The 26,687-nt window shown below is 43.7% G+C and overlaps 1 protein-coding gene across 4 annotated transcripts in view; it reads right to left on the reverse strand.

Moving 5' to 3' along the window:
* Positions 1-11,208: 11,208 nt before the first annotated feature.
* Positions 11,209-26,687, reverse strand: part of nrip1b (nuclear receptor interacting protein 1b) — an 80,736-nt gene continuing 65,257 nt past the window's right edge. For 3 of the 4 annotated variants that reach the window (XM_083785582.1, XM_083785581.1, XM_083785580.1), the window contains one exon: positions 11,209-17,614. In XM_083785582.1, the coding sequence (XP_083641708.1) occupies positions 13,496-17,143 (3,648 nt within the window). In that variant the 5' untranslated portion in view covers positions 17,144-17,614 and the 3' untranslated portion in view covers positions 11,209-13,495. Of the gene's footprint in view, positions 17,615-18,033; positions 18,057-26,687 lie in introns of those variants that run through there. The other variant, XM_083785583.1, reaches the window with a different exon arrangement.

Genomic DNA, 26,687 nt, shown 5'->3' on the forward strand with positions numbered 1-26,687 from the left:
TCCATAGACCATGGATTGTGGGTTCGATTACTGATGTCTGTCTGAACTGTAAGCATTACGTCACGCCTCAAACTCGTGAGAATGACGTAATTTATGTTGTTTTATAGTACTTGATTATTTATTAACAGTTTGCAGAATTACAGTACATTTCAAGCACAACTCAATACAAAGAACATAAAGCATTACACTTGTTTACATATGTGTACATATTATATCCAAATTGTTGTTGTTAATAATAATACAAATAACAATGATGATAATAGTTATTGTTATAACAATAATAAAATATATGATAAAATATGTGCATGTTTCAAGGAAATTGTTTAATGGAAAAACACATTATATTACTAAATATGTATTATTATTATTATTATTATCATCATACTTATTTTCTTCACTAGACTATATTGATTTGGAGTGAGCATACAAGATTGTGACAACAATACATTAAAATTACAACAATGAACAGTTACAGGCCAAGTGGCACCTCAATGCTCAATGTTAAATTGGTATTTATTTCCTAAATGTAAAGAAAACAAAAATATAGGCTATGCTGTGGAAAATTGTCAGAAATAAAGTAGGCCTACGCCCTGCCTACGGTATACATGATTTGAACATGCACGGTACATCAATATCAGACCTAAATTTACCCTTCAACTGACACATCTCTACTTGAGTGACCACATCAAACACGAGCATGGTCTCCAAAAGGCATAAACACATAAACACACAAACACATAAACACATAAACATACATAAGCACACATAAACACACATAAACACACATAAACACACAAAAACACATAAACACACATAACACACATAAACACACACATAAACACATATCAGAATGTCTCTATTATAACTCTCTATCAGAATGTCTCTATCATAACTCTATCAGAATGTCTCTATCATAACTCTATCAGAATGTCTCTATCATAACTCTTTCAGAATGTCTCTGTCCACTCTATACCTGCGTTTTTCTAGAGGCAGGAAAGATAGAACTTCTTTTAGCCATTGTGAAAAATAAGGTGCCTTGCCCTTATCCGATTGCCAATTAAGGAGGATTAGAGGGGGGGCAAATGCCAAAGCATTTGCTTGCAGAGATGTGACTGTACAGCTAGGGGGAATTATGCCAAAAATGGCATAGTGTGGAAAGAAGGGGTTATTACTGTTCCATACATATGAGAGAATACATCAAATATTTGCGTGTCAGTGAGGGAAGGGCACGTCAACATAGGAATATTTAATACAATTAGAATAGAGAACTGTAACAGATTATTTTTTATGTGTTACCATTACTTTTACGGAAGTAAAAAATAAATCTGAGTATTACTTCCACCACTGCTCTCCAATATGCGGTATGCTTCCTCACACTGGCATGGTGCCACTATGCAAAACCTGGGCAGTTATTTATTCAACATGGAGGATGGAAGGGAATAAATATAGTCTTACAGGCCAATGCAGAACTGGGTCATTCTTTAGATGTTCAGAGACGCCTCGCTGTACTCATTGTAACTGATGTATTTACAGACCCTTCATTAATTAATACATTTCTTTCTTATTTTGTGTGTCATGTAACTGGTGCATATAAATATTCATTGGCATACTCTCAACTTGTTGGCGTTATCTGGAAATTTTAAAGGAGCATATAGCCTTTGTGACATGTGGGTCCTTTGTCACTTTACTTTGATATGATTCGGAAGTCTGATGCCTCTAAAACCATATCCCTGCTTTTATAGTCATAAATATAAATACAGGTAAATAAATATATACCATATACAGTGTATAATGTATACGTATGCATGTGGTGTGTGTGTGTGTGTGTGTGTGGGGGGGGGGGGGGGGGGGACACTGTCACATGGATCAAATTTAGTAGATGAGTTTGGGGTATAGGGTCAGGACCTATACTGTGAAAAGAAAATCTCAAATCAAATCAAGGTCAAGGTCACAGCACAAGGTAATGGCTTAGCCCTATATGCTAATGTATCATACTTCTAGTTATGATTTTCTGTGTGTGTGATGCAGATTCTGTATGATGCAGATACTGTATATACAGCATCTGATTATTGCCAGATAGGTAATTGTATTATTCGTTCAAGGTTTTTTATGATCCTTAGGGTTGTCCAAATAACACATTAAAAATAGAGTAGGCCTATTATATAAATTGTGGATCATGGTAAATTCAGGGGTTGGAAGTACCATTAAAAACCTATAAGGCAAAGGCAAAACAAATCAAAATGTAATTATGCTTTAAGAAGCTAGGGGGTTTTCATCATTCTGAATCCATTCCAAGCATTAGTTTTGCACGAAAAACACTCCTAAAAACAGCCATAGCCACTTCCCCAAAGGTGCCCAAATGTGATGAGGTCAGCACATTTTTAATGGTAGGCCTACTCCAACTTTCAACCCCTGAATTTACCATGATCCACAATTTATATAATTCTCTATTTTTGAGGGGCGCTCCACAGGTTTAATGTTTGTCTTTAGTTCAATGTTTGTTTTGTAAAAGCCATTGACAATGAAGGGAAAATTTACGTCATAATGTGCCTCATTACATACTGTATCTTTATTGTTAATGGCGTTTAATGTTTGTGTTGGCACCGTTTGTTTTATATCACCATTACATCACCTAATCAACATGAGTTAGACTTTAATAGCACCCCTCACTTCACACGGGTGTGATTTTTAATATGTTATTTGGATGAACCTGATCATAAAAAACCTTGAACGATTACTTTTGCCATTTATTTTGGGTCACCCCTTTTTAGCATAGATTGAATCTTTGTCCAGCAGATGGCAACATAGCATATAGGTTGGAGTGGACCATCAGTTTGCATAAGGACAGATCCACAGCAGTAGGAGTATTAGGAAAAGCAAATGATTCATGAAAATGATTTCACTTTGTAAATCAAGTAACACAGTAAATCACAGAGTTTGCTTTCCAATTTTCAGCACAGCTACTTAATCAATATTTTATACTTTTATGTGCTGCATGCTGAAATATTGACTGACCACCAGTGTGTGAAGGTTACCTTGAGCTATCAGTTGGCTTCCAAAAACAGCACAGCTCTCTTGGCTGACAAAAAACATATCACACAATTTGACCCAAGGTAGAGCCATCAGTTAGTATATCAGGACAGCAGTCAGTAAACCAATCAGACCTCTGGCTGAAATACTTTATAGATGTACAGCATTCAGAGAAAGAAAGTGGGTCCTAAAGTGGGTCCTAAATGCAAGACGTAACTTAAGCCTAGTTATGTTTTGTCAAATGTCTGTGTTGCTCATAGAAAATAATAAATGATCAGAAAGCATGGATTTACTAACTGCAGGATCTAAAGATCCCCAGTGTATTGTATTTGTCAGAATAGTCTAATAATGTGTTGAAGAAGACAGTGTGCATGGGCATGGAACAGTCTGAGAACAAATGTCATGGGGATTTTTGTAACAGACGGGTACCAGCAAGAATGAAGGTGTATACTTATAGGACAGTAGTGAGACAAGCTATATGCTTTATTACAGCTTGTAAACGGTAGCAGTGACCAAACAACAGGAGGCAGAGCTGGCAGAACTGAGGATATTATAGGAATAGGATTCCAATTAAAGCCTGTGTCTTGGTTTTGTAATATACTGTAATAATCTCAAGTCAACGTGGGTGCACAATCAAGGAGACACTTCTAGTTTAGACTAATTGTTTCAGTATGCACATGTGGCACATAATTATTTCATCCAAATCTACCCAAAGAGTCAATACTAGTCAGGATATGGGTTCAGTACTATGAGTTCAGTACTACTTCACATTAATTTAAGTACAATGATGCATACATGTGACACATTATCTCATTGGATAAATGCCCCAACTCTCATAATGTGTCAAATGATATGATCTTCTATTATCAGACTGGTCCATGATCACTGTGAATCTCTAAAGTTATATTTAGGCCTGAATTCCAAGATAAATGCTTAATGGTACACACTGTTTTCTTTTGCTCCTGGTTGGTTAACTGACTACAGACCTGAATGTATTTATGTTAGTTTGTGCCTCCACAAAATATAATTCCCAGTAGGTTTCTGCTCTGAGGACATTGTCATGAGAACAATACTTTTATTCTTAACTCAGAGAAATGTGTCTCCCACCAACTTATGCAAGCGCACAGAAGCAGAGGGGAGTGCTCTCAGTTGTTACCCTTATTGATTATGGTTTCAAACCAATTAAATTTATAACGATTCACTACAACACATTCCCATAGAAAATAATAACAGAATAACAATAATAGAACAATAATTTACAGTATGCGCCTTGCGCCCCCGAGGCATGCCAGGAAGTCACCCCTGTCGAATGTACAGTCCAGGATAGTACATAGCCCCCACCTCAGGGGTCTGTCTGCAGTGACCCATACACCCAACACAAAGTCCCGGAGGTGCTGAGGCATATGCGTCCTTATACCTCGACTCAAGGGCTCTTGTGTCGCTAACGCTAATGTGGAGGTTCTGTCCTCCTTCACTAGGCCTTTCTCCCTGTGACTAGAAGCCAGTAGGTAGCCAGCTGGTCTTGGTGTAGAACCCCCTTCTGGCCCACTACCATTGGTATCCAGTAGACCAGTGGTTCTCAACCTTTTCAGGCTGCAACCCCCCAAAATAATCACATTTGAACTAGAGACCCCCCAACCTGACAAGCACTTGGAATTGTCGGCCAGTAGAATCAGAACCTGTCCCCACCAACCACCTGGAGCAACCTTTTGCGGAGGCCACAGGGCAGCAGGAGCTGCAGTGTCTCACCCTCAGGTGCATGCCATAATCTGCACACTGTTGAGAGCAGCAAAGGCTGGCGCACTGTGAATAGTATGGCCTCATTGGCTTGTGTGTTTGCTCAGATCATTCAGGGCCTTGACCTGCTTCAACCTAGCTCCGGACGCGATTTAGGACAACGTTGTTGTCCTTCAATTGGTGTGTGCTGGGCTGTCATCAGGTGGTGTGGGCCTGTCGCTGCTCTCATCCTCTGCTCCTGTGTCATTTCCCTGATAAACAGCTACTAGTGGTGCTTGCGGTCTAAGTCCCTCCAAGTACTAACGGTAATGGCACTCAAACTCCTCACAGATTGATTCCGTGTAGCCGGTTTGCCTATTACAATATAAAACTTCAATCTCAATAAAGCAAAAGTTCAGAAACTAATATTTGTAGTTAAAATCTAATCTATGTATAAATGCACCACGTCTCTGTATGTCTGTAAGTGTGTACGGTATGTCTGTAATGCACGTAACTCGAGAACCATTCAGGGAGTGCAGTGCCCAGTGTCAAGTTGGTGTTCTGACATCCCAACACTGCATATTTGGGCATGCCTGACACAGAACTATGATTTAAGAGTCTGCACATACAGTATGGTGTAGGTGATTTCTTGTATCTCTCATTTCAGCATCGTGGGATGTCAAGCAGTGAGGCCTGAGGAAAGTCAGTAATTGGCAGGGTGGAGGAATACTCATTTAGTATGTCCCTGGTGGTGTAGAACTCTGGGGTCTGTCTATATGTCAGCCATTCCCATTGTGGAGTTGTCACTGCCTTTAAGTTTGGAGAGGCATTTTCTGCAGTACCCAGTATCATCCAGCATCCAGGTGGAGCGCGTCTACTCACTAGCATCCTATACTCACTCTATGTTGGCCTCTTCCCTGAAAAACTGTCCGAGATGCTGAAGGACACTGGTGGTGCTCTAATGTCATCATTCTTCTGACTCCCATGTAGGCTAATGACCGGTGGGTTTCTGCTCTGTGGAGAACTAGGTGGTGGAAAGCCTGGTGACGCGTCACGCGAGGTTACTTAAGAGGCGGCTGTTCATAGCTATACTGTGGAATCAGTACTGCTGTATGTCTGATTTCCACACTCTCCTCAGCCCATGCAAGGCATTCCAGGCAAGTGCTCTCCGGACCAATGGGAATTTAATGTTTGTTTAGGGTTAAGTTTGTGGACGGTAACTAGAAGCTGGATGTAGGAGGGGCTAGCACCCCTCAAAAAATAAAAAAATATTTTGAGGCTATGTTATCCAATTTTACGGGGACCCCCATGGAACCCCTCAAGGACACCTTAGGGTCCCCGGACCCCACTTTGAGAACCACTGCTGTAGGCTACTTGATGGCAGCAACTGTTTGAACTCAGGGTTCCTTGAAACAGTTCCTACTTGACTCGTTGCCCCTATACACATACAGCTCTGACAGCCAGTGGCACAACCTATAGATCAATATCGTTCATTATAGCTTTACTGTAGGTAAATCAATCAATCAATCAATCAATCAATCAATCAATCTATAAAATGATTCAGTCATTTTGGTTATCACACCAAATCCTATATAGATTTTTTTACTACGGTAGACTTATTTCCAAGCAACATATTGCCTGACATAGGCTACTCTGCAAAACAATGGCCTAAATAATATATAATACAAAATAATAAATAATGCAATGTTCAATTCCTTGCAAGTGTTTTGATTTGATATTGTGTGGGCAAGTTTTATATGGGCATACTGTGTTATATGACCCACAGGTTGAAAACCCGCCATGTTGTGAGCTTGTAGATCAGCTATTTACCTAATTTCGAGTGGAAAATAGGATGTTAATAACTCCTTTAATAGTCAGGGCTAGAATGGTGAGGGCTGATTTCACCCAACACCTACTATCAGCATCATGGAGTTTGAGTCCCCCTAGTGGTGTAAAAATAGACCTGTCCATTTTGAACCTTTCTGAGTTCAATTATATTTCAACTATATTTTGTTGAATGTTTTTGATGTTATGATGTAATTGCATACAGCACAGGTGCTTTAGTGCTGTGGTTGAGCAGCATTCTCTTCAACCCAAAGTACACAATACTGAACTCACCCAACCCACTCTTTATCCAGAACATGTTATGATGAAATTACAAACAGCACAGGTGCTTTAGTGCTGTGGTTGAGCAGCATTCTCTTCTGGCCCCAAGTACACAATACTGAACTCACCCAACCCACTCTTTATCCAGAACAAACTGATATACCGTATTCATGTCCCTTATCCCATTTCCCTTACAGTTAGGCTGCCTCTCTGAATTTCCCACTGTCCAACTTTTAATGGCTTATAAATATTCATGCTACATTCATTTTGGGATCTAACCAAACCCCTATACTGAATGCCAGATGTTTGTTCTGTCCGCCTTCGTGGAACATTAGAGCACAAATTCAACAGAGTTAAATTTGGCATTCTCCCCCCTAAATGGCCCTTAGCCCCCACAGCACAAAGTTCACATCTCAAGCTGGTCTTAGCTAGACTGGTTGACACTGAACTGCCCTTTCTCATTCTACCGGGGATTCTGAAAAATGTTTACTTGGAAAGTTCATGACCTCACAGATCTACCACAATGTCATGGTGTGTGACAGAGCATGCACAAATACATTTCCTGAAGATTTTGAACACCAGAACATTTAAGAGGCTGAAACTGGTTAAATTATTGTTGACACAGGGAAAAAGAATTAGGTTAATCAGATCAGTGAGGTCACAGAAGAACATCATTCACTATAGTGATACAGAAAAAGGGTTAACAAGGGAGCTAGCCCCTCCTATGCCCAGCTTTGTGTGTGCACCGTTGCTTGTGAGTTCTAGCGATGATTTGATTGGCTGATCACCCCATAGCGATTATTTGATTGGCTGAGCAAAGTACATATTGAGGATAAAAAGTTGAAGGCAGAAAATTAAAGACAGAGAGAAAAGTACACGTTTTGGCCTGTTGAGGAAGGCCATACAGGCCAAAACGCGTACGTTATCATGTAAAAGGACATACAATGAGTGCTGGCATTTTCTTCACCTCAGAAAAATTAAAGACAACAATTGTGATTGGTCAGAACTACAGAAATTGAGTACGCCAATTTTGATTGGCCGGAATGTGATGATGTATGATGATAAGAGCTACCTCACTTCACAAGTGTGATTTTTGAGGGGTGCTAGCCCCTCATATCCAGCTATTAGTGTATAGAGATTAGTCTTACACAAACATTAAATTCCCATTGACAATGAATGGAGAATTGACATATGTGGACAAGCAACTTAGTATTTTTGTCCTACATACGGGTGTGATTTATTTTTTATTTAATGTAGAGATCCATGTAGGAGGAATAAGACATTGGAGACTGACATCGGCAGTTCTCCCTGTGGCCAGTTTGTAAAACATTTACCGTTGTACTTACCCGATATAGCAAATGTCAGCCATGTTCTTTCAATGTCAGCTAAGATCCCTCAAGCCGACAGGCTGCGCTGTGGACTGCAGGGACTTTCACTCATCATCAATATTTCATTCATTCTGTTTACATGCATTCAGTTGACCATCAATATGCAGGCAGAACAAAATGCCTATCTTTGACCTTATCAATAATGGAAACTGGTGAACCCTTGCCCTTAGTCTTGATCTTTTTTTTCCTTTTCTTTTTTTACAGCCTGTGAATTCAATATCTTAGTCGACATAGTGAATGGACTTCTCACTCTGTCTGTGGCCTGGCTGACCATATTTATAAACTGGCCTCAGCCGCCTCATACTTAAGGCTCATCACATCAGGATGATTCATTATTTATGAATAATTATCCCAATATTTATTCAAGCTGACAAGGAGGCTTTGGAGCGAAAACAGGGTAAAGTGTGATTAAAAACCCATTAAGGACTGGAACGCATCTGTGTCACCTTAAATTTTAAGTAACCACTTTAACCATTATTTGAAAACTTTTAACTGTTGAAAAATTGCAGATCTACAAGCTCATAGCGCGGCACCGAGTGCCACGCTATGAGCTTGTAGATCTGCTATTTTTGAAAAGTCGTGAAAATGTGATCAATTCATGGAATATATATTCTTTCACAGTGGACGTTTTTAACTCATAACTTTGCTTCTGGGGTGTCCCTGGAACAACATATTTTCAGATGGGGGTCGGTGGCCAAATACATATACTTTATATATACATACCGGTATATACATTAAATACAGACTTTTTGGGGTCCTTGACAAACCACTGATATATAGGTTTATCAGAAAACTGTTTTAGAAGAGATTTGTAGAATTTGCTCTCAGTCCTAAAGCCATGCTGCCAGTTGTCATGTTATGAGAATGGCCGGGTGGGGGTATATATAAGATGATGGGGGGGGGGGGGGGGGGGGGCTATGTCACAGCTGCAGGCCAACAGTTGATCCTGTGCCAGGAAGCAAGATCAGCCAGGTCAGGGCAAGGGATGACAAGAGGTCATGACCCCAGGGGGTAAAGAACAGACTTCACAAAGAGGTACATCTTCAAAAGCTATAGGCCCACTGGGGAACTGGAGTTGTGGGGAAAATAAACTAATTTGACCTCTTTTCTCTGTGCAGGAGTTTCCCCAGGTGTTTAACCTCCTTCCTGTTGTCTGACTGGAGATATTACACTTACGTTACTTGGCAGGAACTAAACTCATAAAACAAATGATCCTCTACCTGAATGATACTATATATGGTCTTCTGACCCATAAAACTCAAATGATATATAATGTGTGTGTGTGTGTGTGTGTGTGTGTGTGTGTGTGTGTTTGTGTGTGTGCGTGCGTGCGCGTGCGTGCGTGCGTGTGTGCATTCACACCGACGTGTACATGCATGTGCGTGTGTGTGTGTTTGCATAACATCTAAGGTCAGACCATGTGTTCAAGGTTCAAACACTTGTATTGGCCCAGGTGATTGAACATCTGTGAGCACATCCATCACACCGGTCACCATGACAACCAATGACAAGTGTCAGCTCTCTATGGCCTCAATGTGAATAAACAAAGTGTCGCACCTATAACCAGAAAACATTTTCTCACTAATGCTAAAGACTGCATACACACACAAACAGCAGAGTCTAGACTAGAGTGTGACTCTTAACTCTACTTACAATAAGGCTATTGACTCTTCATCAATGGCCAAATAATACAAGCTTCCAGCCAGGATGTTGTTGTCTGCGATTAACATGTTTAATGCCAGGAAATTGTTTCTGAGACCTTGTGACTATGAAATGCCAGTCCTCTGCTTTCAGAGTCCTTGGCCTTAATTTCAGTCATTGGTGGCCTGCTGTGCAACGTTCACATCCTTTTGGCCCCATGCTGAGGTCAGGAAATCAAAGAGAGAAACCACAGACAAACAGCCGATTGTCAAGTTTTATACCTTGACCTCGGCTTAAACTTGTGACTCCCTCCTTTATGTTTGCCGCTGCTTTAGCAGTTGGAGGAAATCAAGGGGTTATTGGCGGTTCAGCCTTGATAAGAATCTTGAAATGGAGAAGTTCGCTGAGGGGAAAGGTTACAGGGAGTTTAAAGAGAGCGCAGTCAGTCATGGGGAGGATTAAATAAAAAGGAAGCCTGGACTGAGGAACTGCTGGATTTCAAAAGTGCACTGCAGACAAAAAGCCAACTGTTCACCCGCTGGACTTCATATCCAAACCCAGGGCAAGGAAAGTTTGGCGTGAACTCCTCTTCACCTTTGCATAGTCTCTTACCACAGGCTGTTTTACTCTATCCAAGCAGATAATTATATATTGGATAATCATGGAGAGAGAACACAGCGGTTCAGGTGTTCAAATGACTGCATAAGGGCTTTCTTCATTGTTGCGCGACTATGTCCCTTAACCAAAATAGACGAGTCATGTTTTTTAGCTTAAAATCATATTTCCATCAAGGGACACATTATATGAATTAAGCTGAATGCTATCTATATTGGGGTTTAAATAAAAGTTGCATGTTCCATTTTCTAAGGAACACCCTTGTGGATTCAGGGCACATCTGTTGACCTCCAGGTGTCCTCCCTCCCCTCAATGCCTTTCCTGCCTTTGTTAAGACTTCACTTCACATTATAATGAACAGCAGCCAACTCAGAAGCAAAAGTTTTGGGGAAAATACAGGACATCCTCTGACTCAACTATAATGGCCATGGTCTTTGGTTTCTCAAAGGAGCTTTTGAATCAGGTTTTATTTAGACACGATCTGAAATCTCCAAAATCACACGAACTACGAGCAATCATTAACAATAATATAAAAAGGCAGTGCCGTTATTATCAACGGCTACCTTTTTCAGTCTTAAACTGAGAAATATAAAGGTATATCATGTGACAACTCCATATCAGTTGTTGAAGAGAAGTGAAAAGTGAAGAAGAACAACAATTTATTTAGATTTAGAAATGGAAAAGCCTTGAAAAAAAGGAAACACATTCATACTAGGTCATGCATTTTAGTACTTTATTTTTTGAGATATCAGTGCAAATGAACACCAAAAATGAAAACATAAAAAAAAGAAATAATATTTTAGGTCTTCACATGGAAAATGAAACATCTTTTTTGTTTTTTCCATTTGTTGCTACAAATGTTATTTCTCAGATGCACAATGCAGGTCTATGATTGTACGTCAATCCTCCTCTATAGCCCAGAGCTCTTTTCACCGAGCTTGTTAACCAGAAGAAAAATAAAATCACAAAAATATTCGATGCACGGTTATTTTCACACATTTTTATCAACTTGCTCAACAGTCTGTAGTTATTTAGGGACTGTTCATGTTCTAAATGAACCTCTCTCTGTGATAATAAAAAGACCTATTTTAAGACTTGACATTTCCCCCATCACCAATAGGGATACACAGGTAGTTCCCATGCGTCTGCATGCAACAGGCAGCAGTGAGGAGAGTCAGACATTATTACACAACACAGCGCAGGATAGATTATCATTTACCACATAGAGACACATGCAAAGAACAAACCAAAAAAAAGAAAAAAAAAAGAAAAGAAAAGATGGGCATAACATCTTCTGCCTTTTATGTACACTATTACGCATTATAATATTTACATATCAGGGCATTAAAAACTAGGGTAATATATTTTTCTTCAACAATACAAAATAGTCATCTTTCATAATGAAAGTACTATTTACACAAATATATTTAACCATTGTGAAAATGTATTAATAATAGAAGAAACATACTTCATAGGTATATGTATTAAAAAGATCACAAGACTAAATGGATAACGCAATGTGCGGAACTAAAACTGATACTGAAAAAAATACAGTACAATCAAAATAAGGAGCTAGATACCAGATATCCCTCAAGACGGCAACATGTCTGGGTGATTATTGGGGGCAGGTACACACATCCAGATGCACTGAAGAAAATGTACCTGTATAGTTTTGTCTTTATTTTCATGCAATTCTTTTGACTTTTTTTGTGTAAAGAAACTCACAAAAATAACAGGTGTCCATAAAGCACAAGAGTCAAGAAATTATATTTAAAAAAAAGAAAAAAGTTTACAAACTGTCTCAACGGATAACAATACTGACATTTTTCATTACATGCCATTAACTTATGCTTCAAAGGACAACAATGACTGAGAATCAACAGTGCAAACTCCACAAGCTACACTTTCATGTAGGAGCAGAGGTATTTATTAAAAACTCAATATCTAGGCTCGTACGGGGAGAAAATGTGGTGGTTTAGTGAGGATGCAAAGATAACAGATCCAGCAGTCTAACTGTTGCTCTAGAAACCTGTCCAAAACAATTGATGCTTGCTTACACTTTGCTAAACCGCATGCGCCACATACAGCCTTTTGACCCGTAGTAACTACTCAAAACTAGCACGGAAAATCTTGAGTTTGCACTGTCCATTGTCAGTCTAATTTGTTTCCGATCAAAGGAAAATACAATGAATTGTGACCAATCCCCAGTTGACAAATAGTCAACTCACTTGTAGTTCTACCTTACCAAGATTCTTGAGGAAATGCTACATAAAGCATTCATCACAGAAGGACCCCATCTGAAACTATTGCATTGTGAATATTATTTTCAAGGTCCTTCTTTGAATGTCTCTACCTTGCATGTTTTTGTAATAGACTGCTGTGCTTGTTTGAGAATGTCTTTATTTAGAATCTGATATAAAATTGATAGGTCTCTGTCTGTCAGGAAAAGGTTCTGATGGGGGAATAAATAAATGTTCACTGAACTGAGAGCTAATTTTTTTGGATTCATCAATAATAAATGTTGCTTGAAATGCTTGAAATGTTTTTCCTAAATGTTTTATGGCAGGCAACAAAGAGGACACAGCATAGTGATATGTGTATAATTCAGACACTAATTATGGGAGTAAAACCAGACTAACTTTTAAAGTAGGTCTTTCTGATTCATAATTTGAAATACATACTGCATGGTTATAGCAATGGTCCAAGTAAAATTTGACAATTTTTCAAATTTGGTGAAATCAATTACACATTCTGCTGAGATAACACCTATTTTGTTTCATTCAATAACCACAACATTTAAAATTGAGAAAATAATGAAACCATGTTTTTTAACTTGAATTAGCATAATTCCTCCGGTTCAAAATTGTCTTTTTTTCTTTTTGCATTCTTAATATTTCTTCTCATCAAACTGCAAAACCAATTTGGCAAGTCAGTTACAAAAGAATCACTGTATAATAATTTCCCCCATTTCACTTTTTTTTTCTTTAGTTGACAAACGTCTATTCAGATGATTGGCTCAGCCTCTGGCTCTGGTGGCTGTGCTTGTCATTGTGAGAAGGTGAGTGTGGGGCGGAGCTCAGGCTGTGTTCATAAGCATGCACATCACTGATGGGCTCCTCCTTAACTCGGACCACAGGCTGACTCCCCTCCGCCTGGTCCCTCACCTCCTTCCTCAGCTGAGCGCTGCCCCTCTGCAGCATGTAGTATAATATGGGGTTTGATCGGGTCAGCCGCGGAGAGTCCGGGTCAGAGTCACAGCCGTCCTCCCCTTCCTCCTGCCCAGTCCATCGCACCGGGCTCTGTGGCTCTTGTTTGACTAGAGTTGGTGGATCCCGTTTTTGCGAAGTTGGCCACTGTGCCGCTGCTGCTGCTGCTGGGTGGCGGCCCCACGGGGAGTGAAGGGTGGCTTCAACTGTCGGGGGGGTCGGCAGGGGTCTGAGATTTCCAGGAAGCCCTGAGCTGAGGGAACCGTGGGGGTGCCAGGGCATATTGTGGAGGAAGCTGGGATTGTGAACTGGTTGCCCAATAACGCTACCATTGGCCTTTCCATTGGCCTGCAGTAGAGAAGGGCTGCGTGCACCCCGAGGCTGCTGGGAAAGCTCCTTCAAGCAGTTATCGGACAACAGCAGCTGTTTGAGCACGTTGAAGCCCCGGCTCTCTCTGCTCATAGATTCACCTGGGGGGCTCCTGGCTGGGGCCTCCTCCTTGGGACTCCTCTGCTGGCCAGGCTCGTCCCGAATAGCTGAGGTCAGGCTGTTATTCTCTCCACTGTCCAATGCCCTGGCAGTGCTTCCACTGTTCAGGCTGTCAACTTGATCGGAACAAAGGCGTCTCTTTTTGGGGCTGGGCCCCTGGTATTCCCTCTGTTCCTCCTTAATCTCCCTGGGCTGTGAGTCGGCCTGCACAGCTGCACTGGTATAGTAGGTAGCAGTCTGCTGTTTTAGGAGTTGGCTCAGAAGGCCATATTTCGCTATTACCTCGGCAGGCCGTGGCTGCTCCGCTTTGAAGTCCTGCTGGGGTTCGCACACGGGACTATACCTCTCGTAGCCACCCTGCCTCTTTCTGCTGCCCATTTCCTCAGACGGGGCCGAGGACGGCCCCATCTCTTCCACAAGTTCCGTTTTGACCTTCACGGCCACCGAGGGCCCATTGGAGCTGTCACAGGTGATGACAGAGGTGCCAGGTGTCTTTTCAAAGCAGCCACCTGCTGCCTCCACGCTCCTCCTGCCGCTCCCAGTGAGCCTGTCTTTGCGGCCGCCCGTGGCAGCAGACGGGCCCGTCCCCAGCAGGAGCTGGAGCACCGTGCGCCTCTCCAGAAGGTTCTCGATCTGGGAGGACGGGGGCGAAGGCTCCCTCCGGCTGAACGGCGTGCTGCTACCGGAGGGCCCGTCAGAGAGTGGAGTGGCCACATTCCTGTGGATGGGGGCACTGAGCCTCTCTAATAGTGCCATGGGCCTACCCGCATCCACCTCATGGCTCAGCCCTTTGCCGGATGGGGCCGGTGGAGAGGGCGATGCTGTGCCACACTGGGCCAGGTTCTGTAACAGTTTACTGGCACTAAATGCAGGCTCCGAAGCCTTCTCGGCAGGGAAGGCTTTCGACTTACACAGGTCCAATGGGCTGGACTGGACGTGGGGGGATGGGTAGGAGAAGGGGGACAGTGCACTGCTGGTATCTCGACTACGCGAGCATAGGGGCTGGGCTGCGGCTCCAGGCTGGTCCATGGGGCTCTTTGTCCTGGCCTCCTCCCAGGGTGCTGCTCCTTTTGGATGGCCCTGAGACATACTGGCCATGGTTACGTCAAGTGGCAAATCTGGATTAGTGACACTTGTGTTTACTTTCTCATTATTTCTGCGCTCCAGGAGGAGCTGCATGAGAGTGACCTTAGGGTGGGATTTAAGATCTGGGCTCGTTTCAATCTCTTTGCCCTTGGAGATCTTTGGCCCACAAGGCTCCGGTTTCCACTTGTTTATCATTGACTCTGTCAATTTATCCAGTGAGGAGGTGAAGGCGGTGGACGAAGAGGAGGAAAGAGTAGCAGGAGCAGAGGAGGCAGCAGCAGAGGAGGAGAGGAAAAGGCAGCGGAGTGAACAGAGGGCGGTGAGAAAGCAGTTGTGGGGAGAAAACATTGTTGAGGGGGAGGAGAAGGAAGAGGCCGAAGAGGAGGAGGAGCAGAGAGTAGTGGAAGAAGAGGTTTTGGGCCTAGTGTCTTGGGTCTTGTTTCGGTTCCTCATGGAGAGGTCAATGGGAGAGCAGCTTGAATATGAGCTCTCTGCATCGCTACTGTCCTTTGCCAGGCTCCTCTCCTGGGTGGAGCATTCGCTGTCCGAAGTGACCGAAGAAGCTCGGCTGGGCGGCAGGATGCTGCAGTTGTCCTCCAGGTGCCCGTTCTTTGTCAGTTGCTTCTGGTTGTTGTGGTTGTTGAGGAGCAGCAGCAGTAGACTACTGCAGGTCTGGGGCGGGCGTGTAGGACGCGAATCAAAGCCTCGCTTCTCTCTCGGCGGCTGGCTCTGAGTGTGACTCGGGGTGTGAGGCGGCGGAGGGGTGGGAGAGCTCTGACTGTGGCTCCGCAGCAGGGAAGGGCTCCGTGGGCTGGGGAGGGTCATTCGGGGGAGTGTTGTCGTGACCGTGGCTGTAGACGTCGTCCCGTTCTGGGTGTTTAAGGGGCTCAGCGTGCCCGGGGCTCTGGGCAGAGATTCTTCAACACTGGGTGGCCTTTGGTCTTGGCCCTGCTGCTGGGTTGCCATGGCAGCGAGTCGTTCACTGGCAGAGCGACCCGAGAGCTGGGCTTTGAGCGCATGCTCCCGGGAGTACTGCTGCAGGTGGGCCTCGCTGGACAGCAGCAGGGCCAACTGACTACAGGCCACACTGGGCTTAGGGGAGGGCGCCGGGCTGGAGCGGATCTTCACCATATTGGCCACTGCCTTCAGGCGGTCTGCACAGGACACAGAGTCAGTGGCAGCGGGAGCAGAGGGAGGCGTGGCGCTGTGTGTGGAGCGCGGAGATTCTGGGGGTCTGTCCTGACACTGACCCCGGCGGCTGTAAGGCGTGTTGCTGTGGTTCTGCAGTTTGTTTTTCCTCATTAGACCCTTCAGACGGCTGGATGCCGTCCCATACACGGGAAGTGGCTCTTTGTCCGCAGGCGGAGTCTTAGATGGAGGAGAGCGTTCGCTGGGAGGCTTGTTGGGCTGCTGTGACAGAGCCACACTCTGCAGCCTTGAGCTGAAGGACTGAAGCAGAGAGGCCAATAGGGTGCTCTCCCCACCGTGAGGAGACGCCTCCAGGGCTCCGTTCTGCATGCTCCCCCCTTGACCGTTAAGCTCCGCTGCGGGCGAGCTTAGTCTTTGGCTCCCCGGCTCACTCCAGGTGCCCAGGCGTAAAAGGCGGGCCTTCTTCAGGTGCTGCGAGGCACCTAGCGAGGGCCCGTTGGCGCTGCCAGCCTTGGGGGCAGCAGGGCCATGGTTTGGCAGCTGGAAAGGGTGGCCGCCCTTGTCGGCCTGCTCCTGATTGCTGTGGGCAGCCTCAGACCTCCTGCTTGCCGTGGCCCCAGGCCCGGCCACCACTGGATGCATCAGTAAACCTTCCAGATAAGTTAGAACAGCTGAATCCTTGTGTGTCTCAGGGCCAGGCTCCTCCCCATGAGTCATGTTCAATACTAGGATCCCCTCGTATGGTTCAGCGCTGCTACTGGGAATCAAACGTCCTCAAGGTCATTTGATTGACAGTGGCACGTATTTCCAAACCACCAAGAAGAGGGTGGGGGGGACACTCAGCAAAACAGTGCAACGGTGGACACGGATGGAGCCATTCCGGGACGGGTGGCGACCCTCCCTGGCATTCTGGTGTGCCTACAGGCTGGCTCCCGGCTGAGTGAGTAGGAAGCAGGGAGTCAGCAGAAGTTCACCACAGAGATGTTGACGCATTCCGTGGTGGTCTGGAATGGTCTGGAATGTCTGTCTCCAGGCCCCAGAGGTGACTCTCTTGGTGGATTCTATCTGCTTTCCTGCCCTCACACGGGGGACCCGTCTGTCTCCAGGCCCCAGAGGTGTCTGTCTCCAGGCCCCAGAGGTGGCTCTCTCGGTGGCTTCTATCTGCTTTCCTGCCCTCACACGGGGGACCTATGTGGAGATGAGAGAGAAAGAGAGGGAGAAATTTAGAAGCAGGGATTTGCAAGACACTACATCACATTCATCTCAACACCTTGTCTGCCGCCTCCGTTACTTAGCAACATTTCAGACTGAATGCACATCGCTCTCCGTCTCCCTCCCTGCTTTCCCTCGCATCTGACTACAAATGCAGATTAGGCTTGATTGGAACCAAATTGAAGATGCAAGCCCACTGCCTTCCAAACATTCAGGTCTTGAGCTGTAAGCCCCCTCAGTGGGATGTGTATACGTGTCTTTCAAAAGTGAAGGGTCTGTGAGTGCTGTGAATAATTTTTTATACCGCCTGTCATTTCAGTGGATTATCCCCCCCCCCCCCCCCCCCAAACCACCCACCATCCACCCACTCCTTACGCATTTAAGCAGCATCTCACCATGACACAACTATGGCTCTGCACACAGCAGCTTCTACCTACCAACCTACAGTACATGCTAGCATACAACTATTGTGTCTGAACTCACACACAAACATGCATACACACAATCACATATACATCAACATTTACACAAAGTACAGACAGACGGACACACACTTCAGAGAGTAGTCCAAGTGAAAGAGAGTTGTGGTCGCGGTATCTTTCCAGGATACTAGTGTTATCAACACCTGCCCGGTTAAATCCCTCACCACCAGTCCTCTGTGATCTGAGCCTGCATGGCTTTGAAATTCGAAGACGGTCACAAAACATGAACTGAATCGACTCGCGATATGGAGTCTCGTCTCCAGCCGCAGTACAAAGGAAACCCCAGATCACAGCATGGATCAAGCTAACAGACAGGCAGTCTTGGCCAGACGATCAAAAGCAAAAGTGTGTGTGTGTGTGTGTGTGTGTGCGTGTGTGTGTGTGTGTGTGTGTGTCTGTGTGTGCATGTGTTGGGTGGGGGGATAAGAATCAGGTGCACCTGTCACACCATGCCACTGTCAGGAGGGCAGAGCCACTGACACTGGGGTGAGTGCTGTGCCAGTAGCCATGACAGTGTCACTGACGGTGCCCTGGGAGACCTCTGCTCTGAACCCTGTCAGCGTGGTCTCCGTGGATACAGGACACCTCCGACAGTCCCGGCTGTATCCCATAAAGGTTAATTAATACAGAGTTTCCACTTCGCCTCAGCTGCTGCCCATGTCCTTCCCTGACGCTGTCCTCACCTCTGGTGTCCGCTGAGTGGACTAACATAGCAGGTCACACCACAGGACAGCAGTCCTTGATTATGACAAAAGGCCATGATAGCCATGCCTCCTCTAGCCTAAATATTTCACAAGGTGAGGCAACAAAATCAAACACAACAAGGGAAGCAGGCCCATAATAATCCATCTGAAATCCATCCTCTAACCTGTGGACTTTGCCCACAGGTTGGCACAGCTAAAAGGGCAATGAGGTGGCACTGGCACTATTAATGCCACCTTGAAAATGAGCATGGATTATAGACTGGATTAGATTTGATCAGCGTCCAATAACAGACAAGAAAAGAACACGGTTGGCCATTTCAAGTTGTCTTCAACTGCAGCTCAACAGGTTGTTTGAGACCCTTTATTTCTATACGTTTTGAATGTGTTTGGTCAACATAAATGAATAATTACTTCATTTAGATTGGCCCATCAGCATCAATTACAGTTCAAGGCCAGGCATAAGCTGTTGACCTAAATCTGACAACAAAAGCCAACCTGGTCACACTGGGCCATCTGACGTCTGCTGTCCTGCTAATCTTAGATGGCAGGATTAGAGCTATTTTCCCGCCAGTGAGCTTAACACAATTAAAATGGAATGTTTATCAGCATAGACACACGTCTCACACACACACACACACACACACACACACACACACACACACACGTTTACTACTTAGGCTACTTCAGACACAAATTAAAAACACCTTGATTTGATGAATCAAAGAAATGTAATACCAATGAGGAAGAGACAGACATGGTTTCAGCATTTGAAATCCTGTTAATCTCTTTACTACTGGCAATGAACTTTGGGAATTAAAACTAACCTTGTTTCCCTGACAAAACTTAAAAACAAAGACCACAGAACAGCCCGGCCTGCACGTGGCCAGCACAACACTCCATAATAATGCAGCCTATATACAAAACAAAGCTACCATATCCACTATATCGCATAAAGTATGAGTCAGCCTTTACAAAGGCAGTGGAGACCTTCAAGCTCTTGAAAGACACGTCTAATGACAGAGCTGATGTCAAAAAAGCCCTGCAATAGCAAGGGCAAGAGAAATATGCTCTCCATACCGAAAGTGCTCTGTGAACAAACAAATGACCTTAATATAGGAGCTGTCCTCTATAGAGCCCCTAAAGCATACAGCCCCTCCTTTCCCCTTTCAGGACGTGTGATGTGTGTATTACTATTACATTATCTCCCCTGGTGTATACATTGAAAATGACCTTACACATCTGTTAACATGTCATCTCATTGGTGGTGGCACCCCAAAAGCCTGACCCCTCCCTCCTCCACCACGGGACACCGGAGCGCCAATGAGCTGCTCTACGGTTACCGTGGTGATTATCCATTATCTTTGACAATGTCAGCCAATGACAGAGCAGGCACATTCTAAAGTGATTTTTACTACAGCGGGCCACATGCGAGAGGGAGGGCAAGTGATGGGGGTGAGAGATCCCTGATCCCCGGCTGTTCTTTTCTCCATCCATTTCTCTGCGTCTCTCGCGTTAGGAGACACCTGGAAGAAGAAGGTCACCGTGCTCGCAACCATTTCCTGTGTGGCATTACCAGCAAAAAAAAATGGCACAATGCATATGTCACGGATTAGATCTCAGAAGTCTGACCTTCATTTCCCATTGGCTTCTAGATTAACCCGCAACCCCACCGCAACCGGCACACACATGCACGCAGAACCCCGCAACCCCACCCCAGCCCCCTTTTTAAAATGAGAGTTCCTAAATGACCTTCATTGTCAGGAATGGTAATCCATTTAAGCCATTTAAAATGTATGAGACCAAACAAAAGAATTAAAAAGGCGAAGAAGAGCCACAGGAGCCGCAGTTAAAGTCAAGGTCATCCATGCCGCCAAGGCTTTTCACTTGATGCAACAGCTGGTGTCCATGCGAAGCTCTGGGCGTTAATAAAAAGTGACAATGCTGCCCGAGTGGTGTGTATTACTAATGTCTGACACCAGCCTGGCAGATGTGTTCTCCCTGCATTAAAGGGGGAGTCAAGGTTAAAGGAATTTAAAAAGGAGAGGCGATGCCTAAACACTATTATATCATGTAATCTGCAGCCCAGCCCTGCTGCACATACTCAACAGGGTAGCTCACTTACACATGCAGCGTGACCGCTATTTGTAAATTCGATATGGTCCTGACATGATTAAATAAGACCAAACATAAGCTACCTGACCAAATGTAGTTGTTCAAAAGCACTCTCTGTTGTGCATGTTTGTGCACAACAGGAAAGTCAAACTACAAAGCCCCCTCCTCCTTCACCTTGAGAGAGGTAAACAAGAGAACAACATGCTACCAAACAGCAGGGCATGGAACAATAATTTATTTTAATGGACAAGTCAATCAGGGCAAAATAATTCTGAAATATACAGTAGATGCACACAGAGAAAGTGTGTGAGAGAGAGAGAGAGAGAGAGATAGAGAGAGAGAGAGAGATAGAATGGGAACTAGGGCACTCTGACCCACTTCTAAGGATACATTGACCAAACAAGTCATGCATAGTCCATACACGCCCACATGTGCACACACAAACCCGTGGACCTACCCGACATAAATGACATGCGATACATTAAGTCTGAAAAGTCACACCTCTTGTATTAAGTAGCCCAGAACATCCTGGGAGGGGGAGGGGGATTCTTCACTCAACACGTGAACGTAAGGAAACGTCACATGATGACAGAGTGCTAACATTTCAGTATCAGGCAAAACATGACCAGATTCCCGCAGCTCGCTGGCATGATGCCTGACATATACTTGGTTGCGCTTCGGGTTATGCATAGGAAATAACAGACCTACAAGCTCACAATCACAAGCATTGCGCTGCGACACGCTGTGAGCTTGCAGATCTGCTATTTTCAGAGTGCAACACTGGCAACTATACGTATAAATCAGGCTTGAGCCTTGGACAAAAATGGTGGCGAGAGGAATTTAGGCTAACTTATGTAGTCATCGGTACAAAGAGTTCCCGGGTTGTGATCTTGAACATAGAAGTTGATCTATTGAAGAATCTGACAAAGTACATAATTTTTGTTTTTGTTTTGATTGTATTGCTGTATTGTTGTACTGTTCTTTCTGCTTTGGCAATGTAAACGTATGTTTTCTCATGCCAATAAAGCCCTTTGAATTGAATTGAATTGAATTGCTAGTCCTTACAGCCTGACAGCCAAGCACCTGGGCAAGGCTGTCTTTCCCTTACCTTGCCCAGGGTGGCACAGACATGCGCACAAACAATGTTTGTGTCCATGGTAAATATTTGTGTGCCATTTGGAAGACCCACCCAAGGGCTATTTCCTGAGTGGCCTGGAATTAGTACATTGATTAAAACACACACATTCCTTCTTAATGAGCCGTGGCCACTATCAATCCATACACGATTTGTTTCTATTGGGCTCTGAGGTAATCTTGCACTTATATCGTCTATGCAAAATGCTACCCAGTTCCCCCCACAGCAGCACACATTTTCCATTTGTAAACACGGCAGCACAGCAGATTGCCCCATGGCCAGCATGCCAAAAGCACTGGGCCTTTGAAGCAGGTTGTGGTGGCAGTGTTTGAGGGAAATGGCCCATTGTGCTATTGAGATCAAATGTCCCAGTGTCAGGCTGCCCTAAACACTGGATGGGCTCAGCTAAAAACCTTGGCCTTTAATGAATCATTTCCATAATATCCCTGGCATCAATTCTAAGCGGCCATCGCCGTGAGTCAGCAAGGTCTGTCTTTATCGGGTTAAAAATGAATTTACCTGATTGTGACTGTGAGCAATAGGCGGTTTGGCGCAGGAAGGCCTGTGACCTGATGTGTGAAGTCATTTTGCCTTTCATAATGCTCCCATCGACCTAATTTTCATGTTTGTTTTAAATCATCATAAACCTTTCTCAGAGAATGGCATTGCTAGGAACAATACATGGTGACGAGTCATTTCATTACATTCATCCAAAGACATTTCTTCACTGTTTTCTTCTCTAGCATAAGTAAGCATACTACAATTAAATTATTCTTTTTAATCAATTAGGCACGCTACACTTAGCCTACTAAAGTCTAAAATGATTCAACGTTAACCTTTTGGAAAAAAGCCAATCAAGCTGGCAGGCCACGAGTATTATGCCAATGAACAGGACATTTCAATGAAATTATTCATATATTTAGCAAAGACAATACATATTCATAGTACCAACTCTTCTGCGATGTAAATGCAAATCTGCTGTCCATAAATAAGCTATATAGCCCACATTCACCTGGCTCTATGATATTTCGGTTATTCTCAGAATTTGAATCGACAGAAATGGAATTGATTACCTTTGATGAGTATGAACTGTTTGGAAATGTTCAGACTAAATATAGATCATAGAATCATACAAATACAGCTAATAAGGCATCATTCACATGTATCAAATACCATCACACGAATGTTTGTTTTTTGTTTGTTTTTTTAGGCCACCACAATGCTTTTACAATGGGAGTCACGTGGTTTGACCAAACATTTGTGTTTGATTGCTGATTGCTGGTGGTGTTCTGCCCTCCCCCATCAAACAAAAAAGTTTGGTCAAACCATGCGACTCCCATTGGAAAAGCATTGTGGTGGGCTGGTGGCCAAACAAACAGAAAAACCACCAAACATTTGCTTGATCGGTGTTTGATACGTGTGAATGAGGCCTCACATGCACAAACTCAATTTTTTGGAAAAAGCTGATTGCAACTGTCATGGAATATAATCCCACAGAATGGATCAGATGGCTAATAGAAACTAGCCTTACCTCATACACGCATTGCATAGTAAGACAACACTGATAGATAATTACTCATTTGTATATTTGCTTGAACATTTATAATCAGGGTTAATAGGATTAGATTACAATTTCTAATGTAGGCATTCACATTTGTAGACGTGACAGCGGAAGAGCTCAGACTATTATGATTTTTTTTTGGGCCATTCAAATTGTGAGATAGCCATAAAACATACAATTTATCATGGGCCTGTGATAATACAACTACTGTAGTCTTATTTTCATTGTGCTGCATGTGTCAATAATATGTGCTGTTAAAATATATATATTTTTATCGACATGCAATGTGTACAAGCGGTGTGCGCATAAGAGTCCATTAACTGAGCTATAACATGACACAAGTTGCAATCCATTGTGTCCTGTCAATTTAGGAGAGTGTCAGTGCCTCAGGCTTCAGAATTGTCATGGGGAAACAGTAAGATAGATATGAAATGTAACTTACAGTATTACCGTAGATAGATTTATGTTGTTTGCTTGTCCACATATGGCAAACATTCTGTTACTTAAACAGAATGTTATTTAGACAGATGCTATGGTTTGTTGAATGTGATCACTGCTATTCCAGTTACTTTGTAGCACTTTTTCTTAGCTCAACCGCTTAATTACCCTGTTGTTGACTGACTTGGGTTCATGCTTAGTTGACATTGTTGTGTCTTCTAAATGCCAACATTGTAATTCTAAATTGTATATAGAATCAGTATAAAGAAAAGCTTTAGTTTACATAATCATTCTCTATTACGAACTGCATGGCTAAGACATGCAATATATGATTTATTGGTGTAAGCCAAGATCACCGTGATCTCAACTTCAATCATGGAGGCTAGATTCTACAACAAAATCCACTCATTCCCACTGGCCTCTCTACCAGTCTACCTCACCTGTAATCTGCCTCCTCACAAGCCGTTTTTGGCTACTACATCTACAGGGCCCATAGTACAGACTGTTCCCCTTGCTACAGCAAGGTCTTACACTAAAGGTGAAGGGAAGATGTGTGGAGGCTACGTTTGTTGTCCACAACTGCCCTTGTCAGGAACTCATTAAAGACCTGGGCAATTTGTCAACACATTGTTGTGAATCAACTCAACACTGAACTGACAGTTGGGGGGTTAAGAGATCCCTCTGTACAGCTCTAAATGAATCATATTACTTTAACAGGCAGCCTGTTTGGGATCAAGTAAAGCATCCTCCCGACCCTAACCTGTTGAGTTATATCAGAAAGTAAGCCCCTGCCTTGTCTATTTGGCTTCACAGTCTACACAGTAGAGCTCGTGCTTTGAGGGGGTTGTTCACCAGGCAGGCATATTTATTTCATAGTCTGTATTGCAGTGGAGTAACAACTTAACACTACAACATTGTGGTTAGCACACCTAGTTCATGCAGTTTTAGTGCAGCTTTTAGTGCAGCTACTGTTATGTAGTTCACTCTTCAGTGGATGAAAATATGCCTTCAATGGATTACATATGGATTCATGGTTGAAGCCAGAACAAGGGCAAGAGTTGAATACAAACTTCCTGTCCGTAACGCAGAGGACACAGATGAATAATTATAGTTGAAATGAGACATCACTGATGTTATTTAAACTGTACAGCAGAGATGTTTAGGATATTTCCGATAGCTTCTGAAAGAAAAGAAATCATGAAGATAAAAAATCTTGAACCTAGCCTAGCTGTTATGGGCAGATAGTGTAATGGGTTTTTTGTGGGAAATAAACCACAAAACAAAGCAACCTCTAATGTATTGTTTGCAGACACAGGGATATTGATTTGTGTCTGGTCTTGTAAGTTTTCATTATCAAATCCTCCTTTTATTAGATACAAGGCTATTTGCTGTTAGTTAGATATACAGTAATTCATACAGAAAACAGCTCTCTTATGAAAACAATATCATAATGGAAGCTGTCTCGTTTTGCATTCACTTTTAAATACCTAGTCTGTTGAACAAAGTTATACACCTACAGAAACATTCACAAACTGATTTTAATATGGCTTTAACATTTCTTCTAAATTGTCCTGCGGTTGTTTCCATTTGAACTAATTGTACTATGGTTTGTCTCATCACTGCTGAAGTCACAACTGCTGGGCCGTACCTTGTGGGAAATGAATCTGTCTCACCCTCAGTCAGTCATTGACCATTAAATGAGATGGAGGGAGACGAGGCCAGGAGCGAACTACAACCAGCAGCCCTATTATATTTTCAGTAATGAAGGAGAATGAGGGGGGAAGTGTCCAGCAGTAAACAGAGCTAACACAGCTAACAGGAATTAAGAAAGAAAAAACTAAACTAAACTCTCGGCTAAGCCAAACATGAATTCTGCCGTGTTCGTGAGGCGAACGCTGAGACACATCATGCGCCCGTACCTTGTCATCCTTAGCTGTGGAGGCTGATACAGGTAAAGTGCAGTAATCAATTTGCTCTACCGGCAGTAGGGTTCCTTTAGAATACTAATCAGGCCTCCACAACCCCACACCCACCCACCTGCTCCCTTTCTCCTTCCTTGTTCACCTTTCTCATGACTTGACACCCAGCCCCCCTGCGCACCCCCACCCCGTGCCCCAGACCTGACCAAACGCTAAAGGAGGGCGGGCTGTCTTCTGCACAGATAACTGCTGCCACTAATCAAGCCTACGTGCACCGGGGCGTGGGATTAAAAGAGCTTGCACAGCTTGACTCAGGCACTGAATAGCGTACGTGCACACACACACAAACACACACACACACACACACACACACAACACAACACACACACACACACACGAGGTCAAAATAAAAAGCCTACAGCAACCCAGCAGTGTCTCGCCCCAGAAAGACATACACACAAGCCACAGATGAGCAAATTCACAACAAGGTCACATAAAAGCTGATGTGAGAAAGAACATTCTTTGGCTATAAAAGAACACACACACGCCCGCGCGAGGAGATTAGATCTAAATGCATTTCTGCAGTCAAAATGAGGCACACATCTCCGTCTCTCAGAACACATGTCACGCACAGAGCACGCTGTGCTTTGTGCATCCAAAGGGAAAAGAGGAACAAACTCAACTGTGAGCTGACAGGA

Source organism: Protomyctophum parallelum, assembly GCF_964188405.1.
Source record: "Protomyctophum parallelum genome assembly, chromosome: 1".
In the NCBI taxonomy this organism is placed as follows: domain Eukaryota; kingdom Metazoa; phylum Chordata; class Actinopteri; order Myctophiformes; family Myctophidae; genus Protomyctophum; species Protomyctophum parallelum.